Source organism: Ascaphus truei, unplaced genomic scaffold (assembly GCF_040206685.1).
Source record: "Ascaphus truei isolate aAscTru1 unplaced genomic scaffold, aAscTru1.hap1 HAP1_SCAFFOLD_284, whole genome shotgun sequence".
NCBI lineage: Eukaryota > Metazoa > Chordata > Amphibia > Anura > Ascaphidae > Ascaphus > Ascaphus truei.
This window is the reverse complement of record NW_027455794.1, coordinates 130,492-152,593: the sequence shown is the minus strand read 5'-3', so window position 1 is coordinate 152,593 and position 22,102 is coordinate 130,492. Positions and strand designations below refer to the sequence as shown.

General features: G+C 52.6%; 1 protein-coding gene across 1 annotated transcript in view; it reads right to left on the bottom strand.

The window, feature by feature from the left end:
- Positions 1-22,102, bottom strand: part of LOC142482965 (myosin-IIIb-like) — a 197,069-nt gene that overhangs the window by 56,479 nt on the left and 118,488 nt on the right. The window contains exons 6-8 of the mRNA XM_075583083.1: positions 12,765-12,921; positions 2,073-2,172; positions 741-866 (exon numbers count right to left, since the gene is read on the bottom strand). Coding sequence (XP_075439198.1) covers positions 741-866; positions 2,073-2,172; positions 12,765-12,921 — 383 coding nt within the window. The remainder of the gene's footprint in view (positions 1-740; positions 867-2,072; positions 2,173-12,764; positions 12,922-22,102) is intronic.

Below are 22,102 nucleotides of genomic sequence, written 5' to 3'. Positions count from 1 at the left end.
AGCAGAGGATGTGATGGGATAGGTTATGATGGTGGGGAGCAGAGGATGTGATGGGATAGGTTATGGTGATGGTGGGGAGCAGAGGATGTGGTGGGATAGGTTATGATGGTGGGGAGCAGAGGATGTGGTGGGATAGGTTATGGTGATGGTGGGGAGCAGAGGATGTGGTGGGATAGGTTATGGTGGTGGGGAGCAGAGGATGTGGTGGGATAGGTTATGATGGTGGGGAGCAGAGGATGTGATGGGACAGGTTATGATGGTGGTGGGGAGCAGAGGATGTGGTGGGATAGGTTATGATGTTGGTGGGGAGCAGAGGATGTGGTGGGATAGGTTATGGTGGTGGGGAGCAGAGGATGTGGTGGGATAGGTTATGGTGGTGGGGAGCAGAGGATGTGGTGGGATAGGTTATGGTGGTGGGGAGCAGAGGATGTGAGGGGATAGGTTATGGTGGTGGGGAGCAGAGGATGTGAGGGGATAGGTTATGGAGGTGGGAGCAGCGGTTGGAGAAGTTATGATGGTGGTGGGGAGTGGTTGAAAGTTTATAATAAGAGATTTGTGGTATGAGATTAGGTTGTACATTGGATATGGTTATGGAAATTGGCTAATGTGTATATTGTGGGTATCAAAAGCTAAACCCCAAACTGTATACTGCACCTCCTAATTTAGAGACTGCACCCACCAAACATAACAGTACTCTACTTTCAAGTGTCTCTGAGTGAGGCCTCCACAGGATGTCTCACCGCTGCAGCTTTAAGCCACCCCATGGCAGACGGCGTCACCTTCACTCCCCCAGTGTCCTGAGGCTGAAAGATAACATTCCCCAGAGACAGCACCCCAGAGAGAATGACCTTCATATCCAACTCCTCCTGAGCGAGAGAGAGTGAGAACACATCACAGAGCGCAAGCGTAAGAACACATTACAGAAAGGAGGTCTTTCATATCCAACTCCTCCTGAGCGCGCGAGAGAGAGAGAGAGCGAGAGAGAGAGCGAGAGAGAGAGAGAGAGAGCGAGAGAGAGAGAGAGAGCGAGAGAGAGAGAGAGAGCGAGAGAGAGAGCGAAAGAGCCAGAGAGAGTGCAAGCGTAAGAACACATTACAGAGAGGAGGTCTTTCATATTCAATTCCTCCTGTGAGAGAGAGAAGGGAAAGAGCAGAGAGAGAGAGTGATGGAGGAGAAAGAGAAGAGTGCGTCCAATCGAGAAGTTTACCTTCATATCCAACTCTTCCTGAGCACAGAAACAGGACAAGAGACTGTCATAGTGTAGTATGTTACAAAAGAGTATATATTTGGATAAAGTTAAGTATCACACGTACAAAAAAGCAGATCTATTAAGCTGATATATCACAATGACATGGGTTAGCGCAACACCGTCCCCACTGCTCCTCACATGCGACGTGGGTGTCACTCAACGCCGACCTCCTATCAGGGGAACAAGGAGACGGTTACGGGGCAAGCGGGACATCCGATCAATAGACTCAGCATTTCTGGTTTTCCAACGTGACTGCAGCTCACACAACCGACGTAGCACTCAGAAAGTCCTACAGGGCGGCGACTGTCGCATGTGAGTAGAGTTGGAACAGTGTTGCGGTAACCCATAAGTGTAATACTTACCTTTATCCAAATATATACTCTTTTGAAACATACTATACTATGACAGTTGTGCTCTTGTCCAGTTTCTGTTTTATATAGCCTCCGAGATGATGGCCATCTTTATGGATAGTAGCAGACTATCGCACTTTTAGCCATTATGGGATAAGATTTTGTATAAAACATTTTAATATTTAGAGTTGTTACATTTTGATAGCACTGTTCCCTACAATTATACAATTGTATTACCGTAGCTCTAATTCCAGAGCTGATATCATCGTATCGCTATTATAATAATAATAATAATAATAATAATAATAATTGTAATACTACCACGGTTAGGTATACACCGAGTTTTCAATGTTGTGCACTGCGATGGGTTTTTATTGACTTCTGTTTGTACCTTCCTGAGCACGAGGAATAGAGCAGCATCCAACAATATATTCTCTAATAAGAGCGCGTCTGAAAGTAACGCTCTCACTTACCTGATCTTGGAATCCGACCATCCTCATGGCGTTACACACTCGCTGATACCCATCAGCCCAAAGCTCCGACTCCGCGTCTGCACATCCCCCGGAGATATACCTACAAACACCCCGAGTACTGTTACTAGACCCAACATGCCCAGAATACCAAAGCTGGCATACCTACAAACACCCCGAGTACTGTTACTAGACCCAACATGCCCGCAAAACCCAGAATACCAAAGCTGGCATACCGACAAACACCCCGAGTACTGTTACTAGACCCAACATGCCCGCAAAACCCAGAATACCAAAGCTGGCATACCTACAAACACCCTGAGTACCGAGTACTATTGTTACAGCTTACATACCTTCAATACCCCATGTAGCGAGTACTGATACTAGAGCTGACACACCTACAACACCCAAGTACTGAATACCATTACTAGAACCAGCATACCTACAACACTCTGTATACAGAGTACAGTTACTAGAGCAGACATACCTACATGTCAAGTACTGAGTAATGTTACTAAGGTTAGCATACAGATATAGCAGTAGTAATTGCTACCACTGGCGCTCTGTAGTGGACCACACACAACGCAGCATTGTGTATGAATGATTAGCGCATGAAAAAGGTCAGTCTGATGCGTTACTCTACTCACGAGAGCAATATCCTCTGCTACATCTGTACCTACAACATGCAGAGAGGAGCCCCTTCACTGTCCCCCACTGTATCAGAGACGGGAGGGGGTAACCAGGCTATCTAATAAAGGTTAAGCCCTCTGGTTAGCCCTGGAACTCTGGGGTCATGGTCGCTACATACGCCAGGGACCAGGGATAATACAATAATTAAAGTGACCCCGGCTTTTTTCTGCTGTCATGTTCCCTTGGCCCTAGAACGGTGAGATTCCTTGTGTCAGTTTTAGGGGGGATATTTGGGTAGAAATACAATTATTTTGTTTGCAGGAGTTGGGGGGCCGAAGTTACCGGAAGCCCTTTAATTCTCCCCGGCGAGCAGGCATGATTTGCCGGTACACGGGGTGAATTACATTGGGGCTGCCCTGTGTCCCCCAGACTCCTGGATTTCAAGCCCAAATATCCCAAATCCATTTCCCTTATAAGTATAAGGTTCCCCAATGTGTATACTTTATTATGTACTTTATAATGTTTTAGACGGTCAGCCCGGGCATCAGCATGGACGCCGGCATGTCTGTATAGGGTCAGTAGTTGAAAGAGGAGACGGGATGTTGAGAGGTGTCGGGGTGCTGAGTGGCCAGGGCAGGGCGGAGTTCAGAGACCCCCTGCGGGGAGGACCCTCAGACTCAGTGGCGCCGGCCCAGTAGGTGGCAATGGGCTGACTGGGGGAGGCGGCAGAATGTCGGCACGTTTCCCATTGGTCAATCCATATGTCCCGCCCACAGGGCATCCCGAGCCGGCTCGACACGCCCCCTCCTCTGACGTCAGCCAAAGGATGAGCCCCTTTTCCTAATGGCTGGCAGGGAGGAATTCCCATGATCTGATTGGTCGCTCCTCCTACCTCCATGCTAGGGATAGCTCAGCGGAGGGTATGTTAGGAGAAGCCCCAGTCAGAGAACCAGACCTTCCTGTGACTTGTCGGTGAAGCCAGGGCGGCTTTTCAAAAGTTGCTCTGTTCGAAATAGCAAAGCAACCGGCTTGGTTTCGAAGCTAGAAAAGCCGCCTCTCAGAGACTAAGTCCCGCGATTTCTAGGCTGTAAGTTTCAGGGTGGGTTTGCCGGAGAAAGTCCTCACAGAATGTGGCTATGTATCGGGGTTCCCGAGTTACAGAATGTGGCTATGTATCGGGGTTCCGGGGTTACAGAATGTGGCTATGTATCGGGGTTCTGAAGGTACAGAATGTGGCTATGTATCGGGGTTCCGGAGTTACAGAATGTGGCTATGTATCGGGGTTCCGGAGTTACAGAATGTGGATATGTATCAGGGTTTCGGGGTTACAGAATGTGGCTATGTATCGGGGTTCCGGAGTTACAGAATGTGGCTATGTATCAGGGTTCTGAAGTTACAGAATGTGGCTATGTATCGGGGTTCCGGGGTTACAGAATGTGGCTATGTATCGGGGTTCCGGAGTTACAGAATGTGGCTATGTATCGGGGTTCCAGAGTTGCAGAATGTGGCTATGTATCGGGGTTCCGGAGTCGCAGAATGTGGCTATGTATCAGGGTTCCGGGGTTACAGAATGTGGCTATGTATCGGGGTTCCGGAGTTACAGAATGTGGCTATGTATCGGGGTTCCGGGGTTACAGAATGTGGCTATGTATCGGTGTTCCGGGGTTACAGAATGTGGATATGTATCGGGGTTCCGGGGTTACAGAATGTGTCTATGTATCGGGGTTCCGGGGTTACAGAATATGGCTATGTATCGGGGTTCCGGAGTTACAGAATATGGCTATGTATCGGGGTTCCGGAGTTACAGAATGTGGCTATGTATCGGGGTTCCGGAGTTACAGAATGTGGCTATGTATCGGTGTTCCGGAGTTACAGAATGTGGCTATGTATCGGGGTTCTGAAGTTACAGAATGTGGCTATGTATCGGGGTTCCGGAGTTACAGAATGTGGCTATGTATCGGGGTTCCGGGGTTACAGAATGTGGCTATGTATCGGGTTCCGGAGTTACAGAATGTGGCTATGTATCGGGGTTCCGGGGTTACAGGATGTGGCTATGTATCGGGGTTCCGGAGTTACAGAATGTGGCTATGTATCGGGGTTCTGAAGTTACAGAATGTGGCTATGTATCGGGGTTCCGGAGTTACAGAATGTGGCTATGTATCGGGGTTCCGGAGTTACAGAATGTGGATATGTATCAGGGTTTCGGGGTTACAGAATGTGGCTATGTATCGGGGTTCCGGAGTTACAGAATGTGGCTATGTATCAGGGTTCTGAAGTTACAGAATGTGGCTATGTATCGGGGTTCCGGAGTTACAGAATGTGGCTATGTATCGGGGTTCCAGAGTTGCAGAATGTGGCTATGTATCGGGGTTCCGGAGTCGCAGAATGTGGCTATGTATCGGGGTTCCGGGGTTACAGAATGTGGCTATGTATCGGGGTTCCGGGGTTACAGAATGTGGCTATGTATCGGGGTTCCGGAGTTACAGAATGTGGCTATGTATCGGGGTTCCGGGGTTACAGAATGTGGCTATGTATCGGGGTTCCAGAGTTACAGAATGTGGCTATGTATCGGGGTTCCGGGGTTACAGAATGTGGCTATGTATCGGGGTTCCGGAGTCACAGAATGTGGCTATGTATCGGGGTTCCGGAGTTACAGGATGTGGCTATGTATCGGGGTTCCGGAGGTAGGAGATACCCCGGGAGTTGGATCCGGGAATCGGGCGAGAGAAAGCACATGGCTCCGGGTAACCTCACGCTCTGGAAACGTTCCTGTGACTCACCGGCAGGGGGACCTGCTGCAGCACCCAGAGGAAAGGTAAACGGGGCATGAATGGGTTAATGTGTCCCTGCAACATACACCGGGGTCCCCAGTGTAATGAGGGGGTGCCCAGTGTTTGCACAGACCCCCGAAACCTAGTATAAAGGTTTGGGGTTTACTGCAGCCAAGGATAAGGCTGAGAGGGTTTTATTAAGATAAGAAGTCTGTTTGCAGAGTATCAATATATGAGAAATCTGACACCCCATTATGTGAGAGATCTGCCCCCCCATTATATGAGAGATCTGACACCCCATTATGTGAGAGATCTGCCCCCCCATTATATGAGAGATCTGACACCCCATTATATGAGAGATCTGCCCCCCCATTATATGAGAGATCTGACACCCCATTATATGAGAGATCTGACACCCCATTATGTGAGAGATCTGACACCCCATTGTACGAGAGATCTGTCACTGACACCCCATTATATGAGAGATCTGCCCCCCCATTATATGAGAGATCTGACACCCCATTATGTGAGAGATCTGCCCCCCCATTATATGAGAGATCTGACACCCCATTATATGAGAGATCTGACACCCCATTATGTGAGAGATCTGCCCCCCCATTATATGAGAGATCTGACACCCCATTATATGAGAGATCTGCCACCCCATTATGTGAGAGATCTGCCACCCCATTATGTGAGAGATCTGACACCCCATTATATGAGAGATCTGACACCCCATTATATGAGAGATCTGACACCCCATTATACGAGAGATCTGTCACTGACACCCCATTATATGAGAGATCTGTCACTGACACCCCATTATACGAGAGATCTGTCACTGACACCCCATTATATGAGAGATCTGTCACTGCCCCCCATCATACGAGAGATCTGTCACTGCCTCCCCCATTATATGAGAGATCTGTCACTGCCCCCCCCATTATATGAGAGATCTGTCACTGCCCCCCCCCCCATTAGATGAGAGATCTGTCACTGCCCCCCCCCATTATACGAGAGATCTGTCACTGCCCCCCTATTATATGAGAGATCTGTCACTGCCTCCCCCATTATATGAGAGATCTGTCACTGCCTCCCCCATTATATGAGAGATCTGACACTGCCTCCCCCATTATACGAGAGATCTGTCACTGCCCCCCCCCATTATACGAGAGATCTGTCACTGCCCCCCTATTATATGAGAGATCTGTCACTGCCTCCCCCATTATATGAGAGATCTGTCACTGCCTCCCCCATTATATGAGAGATCTGACACTGCCTCCCCCATTATATGAGAGATCTGACACCCCATTATACGAGAGATCTGTCACTGCCCCCCTATTATATGAGAGATCTGTCACTGCCTCCCCCATTATATGAGAGATCTGACACTGCCTCCCCCATTATATGAGAGATCTGACACCCCATTATATGAGAGATCTGTCACTGCCCCCCATTATATGAGAGATCTGACACTGCCTCCCCCATTATACGAGAGATCTGTCACTGCCCCCCCCCCCATTATATGAGAGATCTGGCACTGCCCCCCTATTATATGAGAGATCTGACACTGCCCCCCCCATTATACGAGAGATCTGTCACTGCCCCCCCCCCCATTATATGAGAGATCTGACACTGCCTCCCCCATTATACGAGAGATCTGTCACTGCCTCCCCCATTATATGAGAGATCTGTCACTGCCTCCCCCATTATATGAGAGATCTGACACTGCCTCCCCCATTATACGAGAGATCTGTCACTGCCTCCCCCCATTATACGAGAGATCTGTCACTGCCTCCCCCCATTATATGAGAGATCTGTCACTGCCTCCCCCATTAAACGAGAGATCTGTCACTGCCTCCCCCATTATACGAGAGATCTGTCACTGCCCCCCATTATATGAGAGATCTGTCACGGCCCCCCTATTATATGAGAGATCTGACACTGCCCCCCTATTATATGAGAGATCTGACACTGCCCCCCATTATATGAGAGATCTGACACTGCCCCCCCATTATATGAGAGATCTGACACTGCCCCCCAATGAGATCTGTCACTGCCCCTCCATTATATGAGAGATCTGACACCCCTTTATGAGAGATCTGACACTGCCCCCATTATATGAGAGATCTGACACCCCTTTATGAGAGATCTGACACTGCCCCCATTATATGAGAGATTTGACACCCCTTTATGAGAGATCTGACACTGCCCCCATTATATGAGAGATCTGACACCCCTTTATGAGAGATCTGTCACTGTATCACCCCATTATATGAGAGATCTGACACCCCATTATACGAGAGATCTTTCACTGCCTCCCCCGCATTATATGAGAGATCTGTCACTCCCCCCCCTTATATGAGATCTGTCACAGACTTTAAGAAACTGAGGACTAATCTAGTGGTAATACAATGGGATGATGTTTTTGCAGGAAAAATAAAAGATAAATGGGCAGTCTTTAAACATTGTTAGAAAAGCACACTTATCAGTGTATACCCTTGGGTAATAAGTATAAAAGAAATAAGTCAAAACCAATGTTTTCAATAGAATAGATTTGTTCAAAAAAAGGTTGGACATCTTTTTAGATGGGAAAGGTATACAGGGATATACCAAATAAGTATACATGGGAAGGATGCTGATCCAGGGATTAATCCGATTGCCAATTCTTGGAGTCAGGAAGGAATTAATTTTCCCCCTTAATGGGTTTTTTTGTTTGCCTTCCTCTGGATCAATAAGTAAGTATAGATATAGGATAAAGTATCAGTTGTCTAAATTTAGCATAGGTTGAACTTGATGGACGTACGTCTTTTTTCAACCTCATCTACTATGTAACTATGTAACTATGTAACTATGCAATGTGGCTAAATAAACAGGTAGGGGAGGAAATGGACAAGAAGAGGAAGGCGTTTAGATTCTTGAAGTCAGAAGGGACAGAGACATCGTATCAGAATTATAAGGAATGTAACAAAAATTGCAAAAGGGCAATCAAATTAGCAAAAATGGATAATGAAAAAAGGATTGCAATAGAAAGTAAGGTCAACCCTAAAAAGTTATTTAAGTACCTTAATAACATAAAAATGAGAAAAGAAAATATAGGACCCTTTCAGTGTGAGATGGGTAAGCAGATTATTGGAGATAAGGAAAAAGCTGAGGTATTAAACAAATTCTTTGCCTCTGTGTTTACCAGGGAAGAATCAAGTTCTATAGTAGCGCCACAGGAGGAAGCCACAACCTCCATATTAATGAACAATTGGTTAACTGAGGAAGAAGTTCATAAGAGACTTGAAAAAATGAAAGTAAATAAGGCACCTGGCCCCGATGGCATACATCCAAGAGTTCTCAAGGAGTTAAGCTCAGTAATAGCCAAACCATTATATTTAATATTCAAGGACTCCATTTCCACAGGCTCAGTACCACAAGATTGGCGTAAAGCAGATGTGGTGCCTATATTTAAAAAGGGAGCTAGATCACAACCGGGGAATTACAGACCTGTAAGCCTGACTTCAATAGTGGGGAAGCTACTTGAAGGTTTAATACGGGATAATATTCAGGAATGTTGGACAAAAAAGTAAAGAAAAGCTCCCTATATGCCGCACAAGAGGATAGCTATGTTAAAACTTATTATTTATTAATAAACAATTAAAATATATTTATTGCAGCAGTAATAGTGTGAACCAAAGTGATTAAAATAATTAAATTAAAAACGGAGAGGTTAACTGTGTGCCTAATTCAAACTGACAGTGTAGGCCAGGAAACACTATTGTCAATAAAAGTATCCCACAACTATATAATTATACTAGAGGTGGTAGTGATTCCAATACAACTTACTGTCGTTTGAAAACTACTCCTAGATGAAGGTGAAGGGTGTAGCCTGAAATGATGTGTGCGCTCAGAATGAATTCAGTTGAGCCAGGTAAATACAATAATAAATCAATATACACACACATTTGTGCCAGACCGTCAGGTTCAAAGTTTAGTGAGCCTGTGGGTCTGTCATGGTGAGCAGTAGCAGCTGTCTCAAGATCACAAAGTATGTGTCTTGTACTTAGAACCATGCAGAGATAAGGAGTAGTCAGAGTGTTGTGCTTCCTATTGAAGTCTCCGAAACACTCTGAATGGAAATTAGGCAGCAGACCTCTCCGATATAGCCAGCGCACTAGGTGGTAGCGCTTAGCTTGCCCTAATGGAAAACAAAATTAGTAGTAATAGTCAGCATGGATTTATGAAGGATAGATCATGCCAAACTAACCTTATTTGTTTCTTTGAGGAGGTAAGTAGGAATTTAGACCAGGGTAATGCAGTTGATGTGGTCTACTTAGATTTTGCAAAGGCTTTTGATACGGTTCCACACAAGAGGTTGGTGTACAAAATAAAGCAAATTGGACTCTGTAATAATATTTGCACCTGGATTGAATACTGGTTAAAGGACAGACAACAGAGGGTTGTCATACATGGAACTTTTCAGGTTGGGCTAAAGTGAGTGGGGTGCCTCAGGGATCGGTACTGGGACCCCTGCTTTTTAACTTGTTTATTAATTACATTGAAGTTGGCATCAAAAGCAAAGTCTCCATCTTTGCAGATGACATTAAGTTATGTAAGGTAGCAGAATCAGAGCAGGATGTAATTTCTCTTCAGAAGGACTTGGAGAGACTGGAAACGTGGGCAGGTAAATGGCAAATGAGGTTTAATACAGATAAATGTAAGGTTATGCATTTGGGAAGCAAGAATAAACAGGCGACTTATAAATGAAATGGGGAAACATTAGGGGAATCCTTGAATGATTTAGGAGTACTTGTAGACAGCAGGCTTAGCAATAGTGCCCAAAGTCAGGCAGTAGCTGCAAAGGCAAACAAGATCTTATTTTGCATTAAACGGGCAATAGATGGAAGTAAACATAATTATGCCCCTTTACAAAGCATTAGTAAGACCACACCTTGAATATGGAGTACAATTTTGGGCACCACTCCTTAGAAAAGACATTATGGAACTAGAGAGAGTGCAGAGAAGAGCCACCAAATTAATAAAGGTGATGGACATTCTAACTTATGAGGAGAGGCTAGCTATATTGGATTTATTTACATTAGAAAAGAGGCGTCTAAGAGGGGATATGATAACTATATACAAATATATTCGGGGACAGTACAGGGAGCTTTCAAAAGAACTATTCATCCCAAGGGCAGTACAAATGACTCTGGGCCATCCCTTATGAGAGATCTGCAACTGCCCCCTCCCCTATTATTTGAGAGATCTGACACTGACCCCCCAATCCTATAATAGATGTCACTGACCCTCTCCCCGTCCCCCACATTATCGGAGAGGAGCGCTCTCACTGACTCCCCCCCCCCCCACCCAGTATATACAAGTACCTATGTCACTGCCCCAATATTATGGGGAGCGCAGTCACTGCCCCTACCCCATTATAGAAGAGAAGCTCTATCACTATATATTTAGCTGTGTTAAAATAAAAAGGTTGGACATCTTTTTTAGATGGGAAAGGTATACAGGGATATACCAAATAAGTATATATGGGAAGGATGTTGATCCAGGGATTAATCCGATTACCAATTCTTGGAGCCAGGAAGGAATTAATTTTTCCCCTTATGAGATATCACTGGGGTTTTTTGTTTGCCTTCCTCTGGATCAATAAGTAAGTATAGATATAGGATAAAATATCTGTTGTCTAAATTTAGCATAGGTTCAACTTGATGGACGTATGTTTTTTTTTAAACATCATCTACTATGTAACTATGTAACTGCCCCCCCACCCATTATAGAAGTGAAGCTCTATCACTGCCCCCCCCACCCATTATAGAAGGGAAGCTCTGTCACTTCCCCTCCCCCATTTTAAGAACAATCCCAGAGCCTATTTTACCCCCTGCGCTGATAGCACATTCAGTAGAAGCATTGCCCCCCTCCGAGGGTCTGTACCTGTATAAGGATGGCTGCAGGAGCCCGCACAGCTCCTTCTCCGGTGAGGGGGCTCCGGACAGCATGTAGTAGAAGCATTGCCCACCCGTACCTGCCCCCTCCGAGGGTCTGTACCTGTATAAGGATGGCTGCAGGAGCCCGTACAGCTCCTTCTCCGGTGAGGGGGCTCCGGACAGCATGTAGTAGAAGCATTGCCCACCCATACCTGCCCCCTCCGAGGGTCTGTACCTCTATCACTGCCCCCCCCCACCCATTATAGAAGGGAAGCTCTATCACTGCGCCCCCCACCCATTATAGAAGGGAAGCTCTATCACTGCCCCCCCCCACCCATGATAGAAGGGAAGCTCTATCACTGCCCCCCCACCCATTATAGAAGGGAAGCTCTATCACTGCCCCCCCCACCCATTATAGAAGGGAAGCTCTATCACTGCCCCCCCCACCCATTATAGAAGGGAAGCTTTGTCACTGCCCCCCCCCCCACCCATTATAGAAGGGAAGCTCTATCACTGCCCCCCCACCCAATATAGAAGGGAAGCTCTATCACTGCCCCCCCCACCCATTATAGAAGGGAAGCTCTATCACTGCCCCCCCACCCATTATAGAAGGGAAGCTCTATCACTGCCCCCCCCCCCACCCATTATAGAAGGGAAGCTCTATCACTTCCCCCCCCACCCATTATAGAAGTGAAGCTCTATCACTGCCCCCCCACCATTATAGAAGTGAAGCTCTATCACTGCCCCCCCACCCATTATAGAAGTGAAGCTCTATCACTGCCCCCCCCCACCCATTATAGAAGGGAAGCTCTGTCACTTCCCCTCCCCCATTTTAAGAACAATCCCAGAGCCTATTTTACCCCCTGCGCTGATAGCACATTCAGTAGAAGCATTGCCCCCCTCCGAGGGTCTGTACCTGTATAAGGATGGCTGCAGGAGCCCGTACAGCTCCTTCTCCGGTGGAGGGCTCCGGACAGCATATAGTAGAAGCATTGCCCACCCGTCCCTGCCCCCTCCGAGGGTCTGTACCTGTATAAGGACGGCTGCAGGAGCCCGTACAGCTCCTTCTCCGGTGGAGGGCTCCGGACAGCATATAGTAGAAGCATTGCCCACCCGTCCCTGCCACCTCCGAGGGTCTGTACCTGTATAAAGACGGCTGCAGGAGCCCGTACAGCTCCTTCTCCGGTGAGGGGGCTCCGGACAGCATGTAGTAGAAGCATTTCCCACCCGTCCCTGCCCCCTCCGAGGGTCTGTACCTGTATAAGGACGGCTGCAGGAGCCCGTACAGCTCCTTCTCCGGTGGGGGGGCTCCGGACAGCATGTAGTAGAAGCATTGCCCACCCGTCCCTGCCACCTCCGAGGGTCTGTACCTGTATAAGGACGGCTGCAGGAGCCCGTACAGCTCCTTCTCCGGTGGGGGGGCTCCGGACAGCATGTAGTAGAAGATATGGAAGTTTCTTTCCCCGGGGTCCTGATGGGACACGCGTGATTTCTCCAACAGGTATTCATTAATCTTTGCTCCTCTAACTGAAAGAGACCCCATTATACAGCTCATATTATTCTGAGACCCCACTATACAGCTCATATTATTCAGAGACCCCATTATACAGCTCATATTATTCTGAGACCCCACTATACAGCTCATATTATTCAGAGACCCCACTATACAGCTCATATTATTCTGAGACCCCACTATACAGCTCATATTATTCTGAAACCCCACTATACAGCTCATATTATTCTGAGACCCCACTATACAGCTCATATTATTCTGAGACCCCACTATACAGCTCATATTATTCTGAGACCCCACTATACAGCTCATATTATTCTGAGACCCCACTATACAGCTCATATTATTCTGAGACCCCACTATACAGCTCATATTATTCTGAGACCCCACTATACAGCTCATATTATTCTGAGACCCCACCATACATCTCTAACCATCAGAGCGCCCCCGTTACATCTCCTACCGTCAGAGCGCCCCCGTTACATCTCCTACCGTCAGAGCGCCCCGTTACATCTCCTACCGTCAGAGCGCCCCCGTTACATCTCCTACCGTCAGAGCGCTCCCCGTTACATCTCCTACCGTCAGAGCGCCCCCGTTACACCTCCTACCGTCAGAGCGCCCCCGTTACATCTCCTACCGTCAGAGCGCCCCCGTTACATCTCCTACCGTCAGAGCGCTCCCGTTACATCTCCTACCGTCAGAGCGCTCCCGTTACATCTCCTACCGTCAGAGCGCCCCCGTTACATCTCCTACCGTCAGAGCGCCCCCGTTACATCTCCTACCGTCAGAGCGCCCCCGTTACATCTCCTACCGTCAGAGCGCCCCCGTTACATCTCCTACCGTCAGAGCGCCCCCGTTACATCTCCTACCGTCAGAGCGTCCCCGTTACACCTCCTACCGTCAGAGCGCCCCCGTTACATCTCCTACCGTCAGAGCGCTCCCGTTACATCTCCTACCGTCAGAGCGTCCCCGTTACACCTCCTACCGTCAGAGCGCCCCCGTTACACCTCCTACCGTCAGAGCCCCCGTTACACCTCCTACCGTCAGAGCGCCCCCGTTACATCTCCTACCGTCAGAGCGCTCCCGTTACATCTCCTACCGTCAGAGCGCCCCCGTTACATCTCCTACCGTCAGAGCGCCCCCGTTACATCTCCTACCGTCAGAGCGCCCCCGTTACATCTCCTACCGTCAGAGCGCCCCCGTTACATCTCCTACCGTCAGAGCGCCCCCGTTACATCTCCTACCGTCAGAGCGCCCCCGTTACATCTCCTACCGTCAGAGCGCCCCCGTTACACCTCCTACCGTCAGAGCGCCCCCGTTACATCTCCTACCGTCAGAGCGCCCCCGTTACATCTCCTACCGTCAGAGCGTCCCCGTTACACCTCCTACCGTCAGAGCGCTCCCGTTACATCTCCTACCGTCAGAGCGCCCCCGTTACATCTCCTACCGTCAGAGCGCCCCCGTTACATCTCCTACCGTCAGAGCGCCCCCGTTACATCTCCTACCGTCAGAGCGCCCCCGTTACATCTCCTACCGTCAGAGCTCCCCCGTTACATCTCCTACCGTCAGAGCGCCCCCGTTACATCTCCTACCGTCAGAGCGCCCCCGTTACATCTCCTACCGTCAGAGCGCCCCCGTTACACCTCCTACCGTCAGAGCGCCCCCGTTACACCTCCTACCGTCAGAGCGCCCCCGTTACATCTCCTACCGTCAGAGCGCTCCCGTTACATCTCCTACCGTCAGAGCGCCCCGTTACATCTCCTACCGTCAGAGCGCCCCCGTTACATCTCTTACCGTCAGAGCGCCCCCGTTACATCTCCTACCGTCAGAGCGCCCCCGTTACACCTCCTACCGTCAGAGCGTCCCCGTTACATCTCCTACCGTCAGAGCGCCCCGTTACATCTCCTACCGTCAGAGCGCCCCCGTTACATCTCCTACCGTCAGAGCGCTCCCGTTACATCTCCTACCGTCAGAGCACCCCCGTTACATCTCCTACCGTCAGAGCGTCCCCGTTACACCTCCTACCGTCAGAGCGCCCCCGTTACATCTCCTACCGTCAGAGCGCCCCCGTTACATCTCCTACCGTCAGAGCGCCCCCGTTACATCTCCTACCGTCAGAGCGCCCCCGTTACATCTCCTACCGTCAGAGCGCCCCCGTTACATCTCCTACCGTCAGAGCGCCCCCGTTACATCTCCTACCGTCAGAGCGCTCCCGTTACACCTCCTACCGTCAGAGCGCCCCCGTTACATCTCCTACCGTCAGAGCGCCCCGTTACATCTCCTACCGTCAGAGCGCTCCCGTTACATCTCCTACCGTCAGAGCGCTCCCGTTACATCTCCTACCGTCAGAGCGCCCCCGTTACATCTCCTACCGTCAGAGCGCCCCCGTTACATCTCCTACCGTCAGAGCCCCCGTTACATCTCCTACCGTCAGAGCGTCCCCGTTACATCTCCTACCGTCAGAGCGCCCCGTTACATCTCCTACCGTCAGAGCGCCCCCGTTACATCTCCTACCGTCAGAGCGCCCCCGTTACACCTCCTACCGTCAGAGCGCCCCCGTTACATCTCCTACCGTCAGAGCGCCCCGTTACATCTCCTACCGTCAGAGCGCCCCCGTTACATCTCTTACCGTCAGAGCGCCCCCGTTACATCTCCTACCGTCAGAGCCCCCGTTACATCTCCTACCGTCAGAGCGCCCCCGTTACATCTCCTACCGTCAGAGCGCTCCCGTTACATCTCCTACCGTCAGAGCGCCCCCGTTACATCTCCTACCGTCAGAGCGTCCCCGTTACACCTCCTACCGTCAGAGCGTCCCCGTTACATCTCCTACCGTCAGAGCGCCCCCGTTACATCTCCTACCGTCAGAGCGCTCCCGTTACATCTCCTACCGTCAGAGCCCCCGTTACATCTCCTACCGTCAGAGCGCCCCCGTTACATCTCCTACCGTCAGAGCGCCCCCGTTACATCTCCTACCGTCAGAGCGCCCCCGTTACATCTCCTACCGTCAGAGTGTCCCCGTTACATCTCCTACCGTCAGAGCGTCCCCGTTACATCTCCTACCGTCAGAGCGCCCCCGTTACATCTCCTACCGTCAGAGCCCCCGTTACATCTCCTACCGTCAGAGCGCCCCCGTTACATCTCCTACCGTCAGAGCGCCCCCGTTACATCTCCTACCGTCAGAGCGCCCCCGTTACATCTCCTACCGTCAGAGCGCCCCCGTTACATCTCCTACCGTCAGAGCGCTCCCGTTACATCTCCTACCGTCAGAGCCCCCGTTACACCTCCTACCGTCAGAGCGCCCCCGTTACATCTCCTACCGTCAGAGCGCCCCCGTTACATCTCCTACCGTCAGAGCGCCCCCGTTACATCTCCTACCGTCAGAGTGTCCCCGTTACATCTCCTACCGTCAGAGCGTCCCCGTTACATCTCCTACCGTCAGAGCGCCCCCGTTACATCTCCTACCGTCAGAGCCCCCGTTACATCTCCTACCGTCAGAGCGCCCCCGTTACATCTCCTACCGTCAGAGCGCCCCCGTTACATCTCCTACCGTCAGAGCGCCCCCGTTACATCTCCTACCGTCAGAGCGCCCCCGTTACATCTCCTACCGTCAGAGCGCCCCCGTTACATCTCCTACCGTCAGAGCGCTCCCGTTACATCTCCTACCGTCAGAGCGCCCCCGTTACATCTCCTACCGTCAGAGCGCCCCGTTACATCTCCTACCGTCAGAGCCCCCGTTACATCTCCTACCGTCAGAGCGCTCCCGTTACATCTCCTACCGTCAGAGCGCCCCCGTTACGTCTATTACCGTCAGAGCGCCCCCGTTACATCTCCTACCGTCAGAGCGCCCCCGTTACATCTCCTACCGTCAGAGCGCCCCCGTTACACCTCCTACCGTCAGAGCGCCCCCGTTACATCTCCTACCGTCAGAGCGCCCCCGTTACATCTCCTACCGTCAGAGCGCCCCCGTTACATCTCCTACCGTCAGAGCGCCCCGTTACATCTCCTACCGTCAGAGCGCTCCCGTTACATCTCCTACCGTCAGAGCGCCCCCGTTACATCTCCTACCGTCAGAGCGCCCCCGTTACATCTCCTACCGTCAGAGCGCTCCCGTTACATCTCCTACCGTCAGAGCCCCCGTTACATCTCCTACCGTCAGAGCCCCCGTTACATCTCCTACCGTCAGAGCGCCCCCGTTACATCTCCTACCGTCAGAGCCCCCGTTACATCTCCTACCGTCAGAGCGCCCCCGTTACATCTCCTACCGTCAGAGCGCCCCCGTTACATCTCCTACCGTCAGAGCGCCCCCGTTACATCTTCTACCGTCAGAGCGCCCCGTTACATCTCCTACCGTCAGAGCGCCCCCGTTACATCTCCTACCGTCAGAGCGCTCCCGTTACATCTCCTACCGTCAGAGCGCCCCCGTTACATCTCCTACCGTCAGAGCGTCCCCGTTACATCTCCTACCGTCAGAGCGCCCCCGTTACATCTCCTACCGTCAGAGCGCCACCGTTACATCTCCTACCGTCAGAGCCCCCGTTACATCTCCTACCGTCAGAGCGCCCCCGTTACATCTCCTACCGTCAGAGCGCCCCCGTTACACCTCCTACCGTCAGAGCGCCCCCGTTACATCTCCTACCGTCAGAGCGCCCCCGTTACACCTCCTACCGTCAGAGCGCCCCCGTTACATCTCCTACCGTCAGAGCGCCCCCGTTACATCTCCTACCGTCAGAGCGCCCCCGTTACATCTCCTACCGTCAGAGCGCCCCCGTTACATCTCCTACCGTCAGAGCGTCCCCGTTACATCTCCTACCGTCAGAGCGCCCCCGTTACATCTCCTACCGTCAGAGCGCCCCCGTTACATCTCCTACCGTCAGAGCGCCCCCGTTACACCTCCTACCGTCAGAGCGTCCCCGTTACATCTCCTACCGTCAGAGCGCCCCCGTTACATCTCCTACCGTCAGAGCGCCCCCGTTACATCTCCTACCGTCAGAGCGCTCCCGTTACATCTCCTACCGTCAGAGCGCCCCCGTTACATCTCCTACCGTCAGAGCGCCCCCGTTACATCTCCTACCGTCAGAGCGCCCCCGTTACATCTCCTACCGTCAGAGCGCCCCCGTTACACATCCTACCGTCAGAGCGCTCCCGTTACATCTCCTACCGTCAGAGCGCCCCGTTACACCTCCTACCGTCAGAGCCCCCGTTACATCTCCTACCGTCAGAGCGCCCCCGTTACACCTCCTACCGTCAGAGCGCCCCCGTTACATCTCCTACCGTCAGAGCGCCCCCGTTACATCTCCTACCGTCAGAGCGCCCCCGTTACATCTCCTACCGTCAGAGCGCTCCCCGTTACACCTCCTACCGTCAGAGCGCTCCCGTTACATCTCCTACCGTCAGAGCGCCCCCGTTACATCTCCTACCGTCAGAGCGCCCCGTTACATCTCCTACCGTCAGAGCGCCCCCGTTACATCTCCTACCGTCAGAGCGCCCCCGTTACATCTCCTACCGTCAGAGCGCCCCCGTTACATCTCCTACCGTCAGAGCCCCCGTTACATCTCCTACCGTCAGAGCCCCCGTTACATCTCCTACCGTCAGAGCGCCCCCGTTACATCTCCTACCGTCAGAGCGCTCCCGTTACATCTCCTACCGTCAGAGCGTCCCCGTTACATCTCCTACCGTCAGAGCGCCCCCGTTACATCTCCTACCGTCAGAGCGTCCCCGTTACATCTCCTACCGTCAGAGCGCTCCCGTTACATCTCCTACCGTCAGAGCGCCCCCGTTACACCTCCTACCGTCAGAGCGCCCCCGTTACATCTCCTACCGTCAGAGCGCCCCCGTTACATCTCCTACCGTCAGAGCGCCCCGTTACATCTCCTACCGTCAGAGCGCTCCCGTTACATCTCCTACCGTCAGAGCGCCCCCGTTACATCTCCTACCGTCAGAGCGCCCCGTTACATCTCCTACCGTCAGAGCGCCCCCGTTACATCTCCTACCGTCAGAGCGCCCCCGTTACATCTCCTACCGTCAGAGCGCCCCCGTTACATCTCCTACCGTCAGAGCGCTCCCCGTTACATCTCCTACCGTCAGAGCGTCCCCGTTACATCTCCTACCGTCAGAGCGCCCCGTTACATCTCCTACCGTCAGAGCGTCCCCGTTACACCTCCTACCGTCAGAGCGCCCCCGTTACATCTCCTACCGTCAGAGCTCCCGTTACATCTCCTACCGTCAGAGCGCTCCCGTTACACCTCCTACCGTCAGAGCTCCCGTTACATCTCCTACCGTCAGAGCGCCCCCGTTACATCTCCTACCGTCAGAGCTCCCCGTTACATCTCCTACCGTCAGAGCGCCCCCGTTACATCTCCTACCGTCAGAGCGCCCCGTTACATCTCCTACCGTCAGAGCGCCCCGTTACATCTCCTACCGTCAGAGCGCCCCCGTTACATCTCCTACCGTCAGAGCGCTCCCGTTACATCTCCTACCGTCAGAGCGCCCCCGTTACATCTCCTACCGTCAGAGCGCCCCCGTTACATCTCCTACCGTCAGAGCGCCCCCGTTACATCTCCTACCGTCAGAGCGCCCCCGTTACATCTCCTACCGTCAGAGCGCCCCGTTACATCTCCTACCGTCAGAGCGCCCCCGTTACATCTCCTACCGTCAGAGCGCCCCCGTTACATCTCCTACCGTCAGAGCGCCCCCGTTACATCTCCTACCGTCAGAGCGCCCCCGTTACATCTCCTACCGTCAGAGCGCCCCCGTTACATCTCCTACCGTCAGAGCGCCCCCGTTACATCTCCTACCGTCAGAGCGCCCCCGTTACACCTCCTACCGTCAGAGCGCTCCCGTTACATCTCCTACCGTCAGAGCGCCCCCGTTACATCTCCTACCGTCAGAGCGCCCCCGTTACATCTCCTACCGTCAGAGCGCCCCCGTTACATCTCCTACCGTCAGAGCGCCCCCGTTACATCTCCTACCGTCAGAGCGCCCCGTTACATCTCCTACCGTCAGAGCGCCCCCGTTACATCTCCTACCGTCAGAGCGCCCCCGTTACATCTCCTACCGTCAGAGCGCCCCCGTTACATCTCCTACCGTCAGAGCGCCCCCGTTACATCTCCTACCGTCAGAGCGCCCCCGTTACATCTCCTACCGTCAGAGCGCTCCCGTTACATCTCCTACCGTCAGAGCGCCCCCGTTACATCTCCTACCGTCAGAGCGCCCCCGTTACATCTCCTACCGTCAGAGCGCCCCCGTTACATCTCCTACCGTCAGAGCGCCCCCGTTACATCTCCTACCGTCAGAGCGCCCCCGTTACATCTCCTACCGTCAGAGCGCCCCCGTTACATCTCCTACCGTCAGAGCGCCCCGTTACATCTCCTACCGTCAGAGCGCCCCCGTTACATCTCCTACCGTCAGAGCGCCCCCGTTACATCTCCTACCGTCAGAGCGCCCCCGTTACATCTCCTACCGTCAGAGCGCCCCCGTTACATCTCCTACCGTCAGAGCGCCCCCGTTACACCTCCTACCGTCAGAGCGCCCCCGTTACATCTCCTACCGTCAGAGCGCCCCCGTTACATCTCCTACCGTCAGAGCGCCCCGTTACATCTCCTACCGTCAGAGCGCCCCCGTTACATCTCCTACCGTCAGAGCGCCCCCGTTACATCTCCTACCGTCAGAGCGCCCCCGTTACATCTCCTACCGTCAGAGCGCCCCCGTTACATCTCCTACCGTCAGAGCGCCCCGTTACATCTCCTACCGTCAGAGCGCCCCCGTTACATCTCCTACCGTCAGAGCGCCCCCGTTACATCTCCTACCGTCAGAGCGCCCCCGTTACATCTCCTACCGTCAGAGCGCCCCCGTTACATCTCCTACCGTCAGAGCGCCCCCGTTACATCTCCTACCGTCAGAGCGCCCCCGTTACATCTCCTACCGTCAGAGCGCCCCCGTTACATCTCCTACCGTCAGAGCGCCCCCGTTACATCTCCTACCGTCAGAGCGCCCCCGTTACATCTCCTACCGTCAGAGCGCCCCCGTTACATCTCCTACCGTCAGAGCGCCCCCGTTACATCTCCTACCGTCAGAGCGCTCCCGTTACATCTCCTACCGTCAGAGCGCCCCCGTTACATCTCCTACCGTCAGAGCGCCCCGTTACATCTCCTACCGTCAGAGCGCCCCGTTACATCTCCTACCGTCAGAGCGCCCCCGTTACATCTCCTACCGTCAGATCGCCCCCGTTACATCTCCTACCGTCAGAGCGCCCCCGTTACATCTCCTACCGTCAGAGCGCCCCCGTTACATCTCCTACCGTCAGAGCGCCCCCGTTACATCTCCTACCGTCAGAGCGCCCCCGTTACATCTCCTACCGTCAGAGCGCCCCCGTTACATCTCCTACCGTCAGAGCGCCCCCGTTACATCTCCTACCGTCAGAGCGCTCCCGTTACATCTCCTACCGTCAGAGCGCCCCCGTTACATCTCCTACCGTCAGAGCGCCCCCGTTACATCTCCTACCGTCAGAGCGCCCCCGTTACATCTCCTACCGTCAGAGCGCCCCCGTTACATCTCCTACCGTCAGAGCGCCCCCGTTACATCTCCTACCGTCAGAGCGCCCCCGTTACATCTCCTACCGTCAGAGCGCCCCCGTTACATCTCCTACCGTCAGAGCGCCCCCGTTACATCTCCTACCGTCAGAGCGCCCCCGTTACATCTCCTACCGTCAGAGCGCCCCGTTACATCTCCTACCGTCAGAGCGCCCCCGTTACATCTCCTACCGTCAGAGCGTCCCCGTTACATCTCCTACCGTCAGAGCGCTCCCGTTACATCTCCTACCGTCAGAGCGCCCCCGTTACATCTCCTACCGTCAGAGCGCCCCCGTTACATCTCCTACCGTCAGAGCGCCCCCGTTACATCTCCTACCGTCAGAGCGCCCCCGTTACATCTCCTACCGTCAGAGCGCTCCCGTTACACCTCCTACCGTCAGAGCGCTCCCGTTACATCTCCTACCGTCAGAGCGCCCCGTTACATCTCCTACCGTCAGAGCGCCCCCGTTACATCTCCTACCGTCAGAGCGCCCCCGTTACATCTCCTACCGTCAGAGCGCCCCCGTTACATCTCCTACCGTCAGAGCGTCCCCGTTACATCTCCTACCGTCAGAGCCCCCGTTACATCTCCTACCGTCAGAGCGCCCCCGTTACATCTCCTACCGTC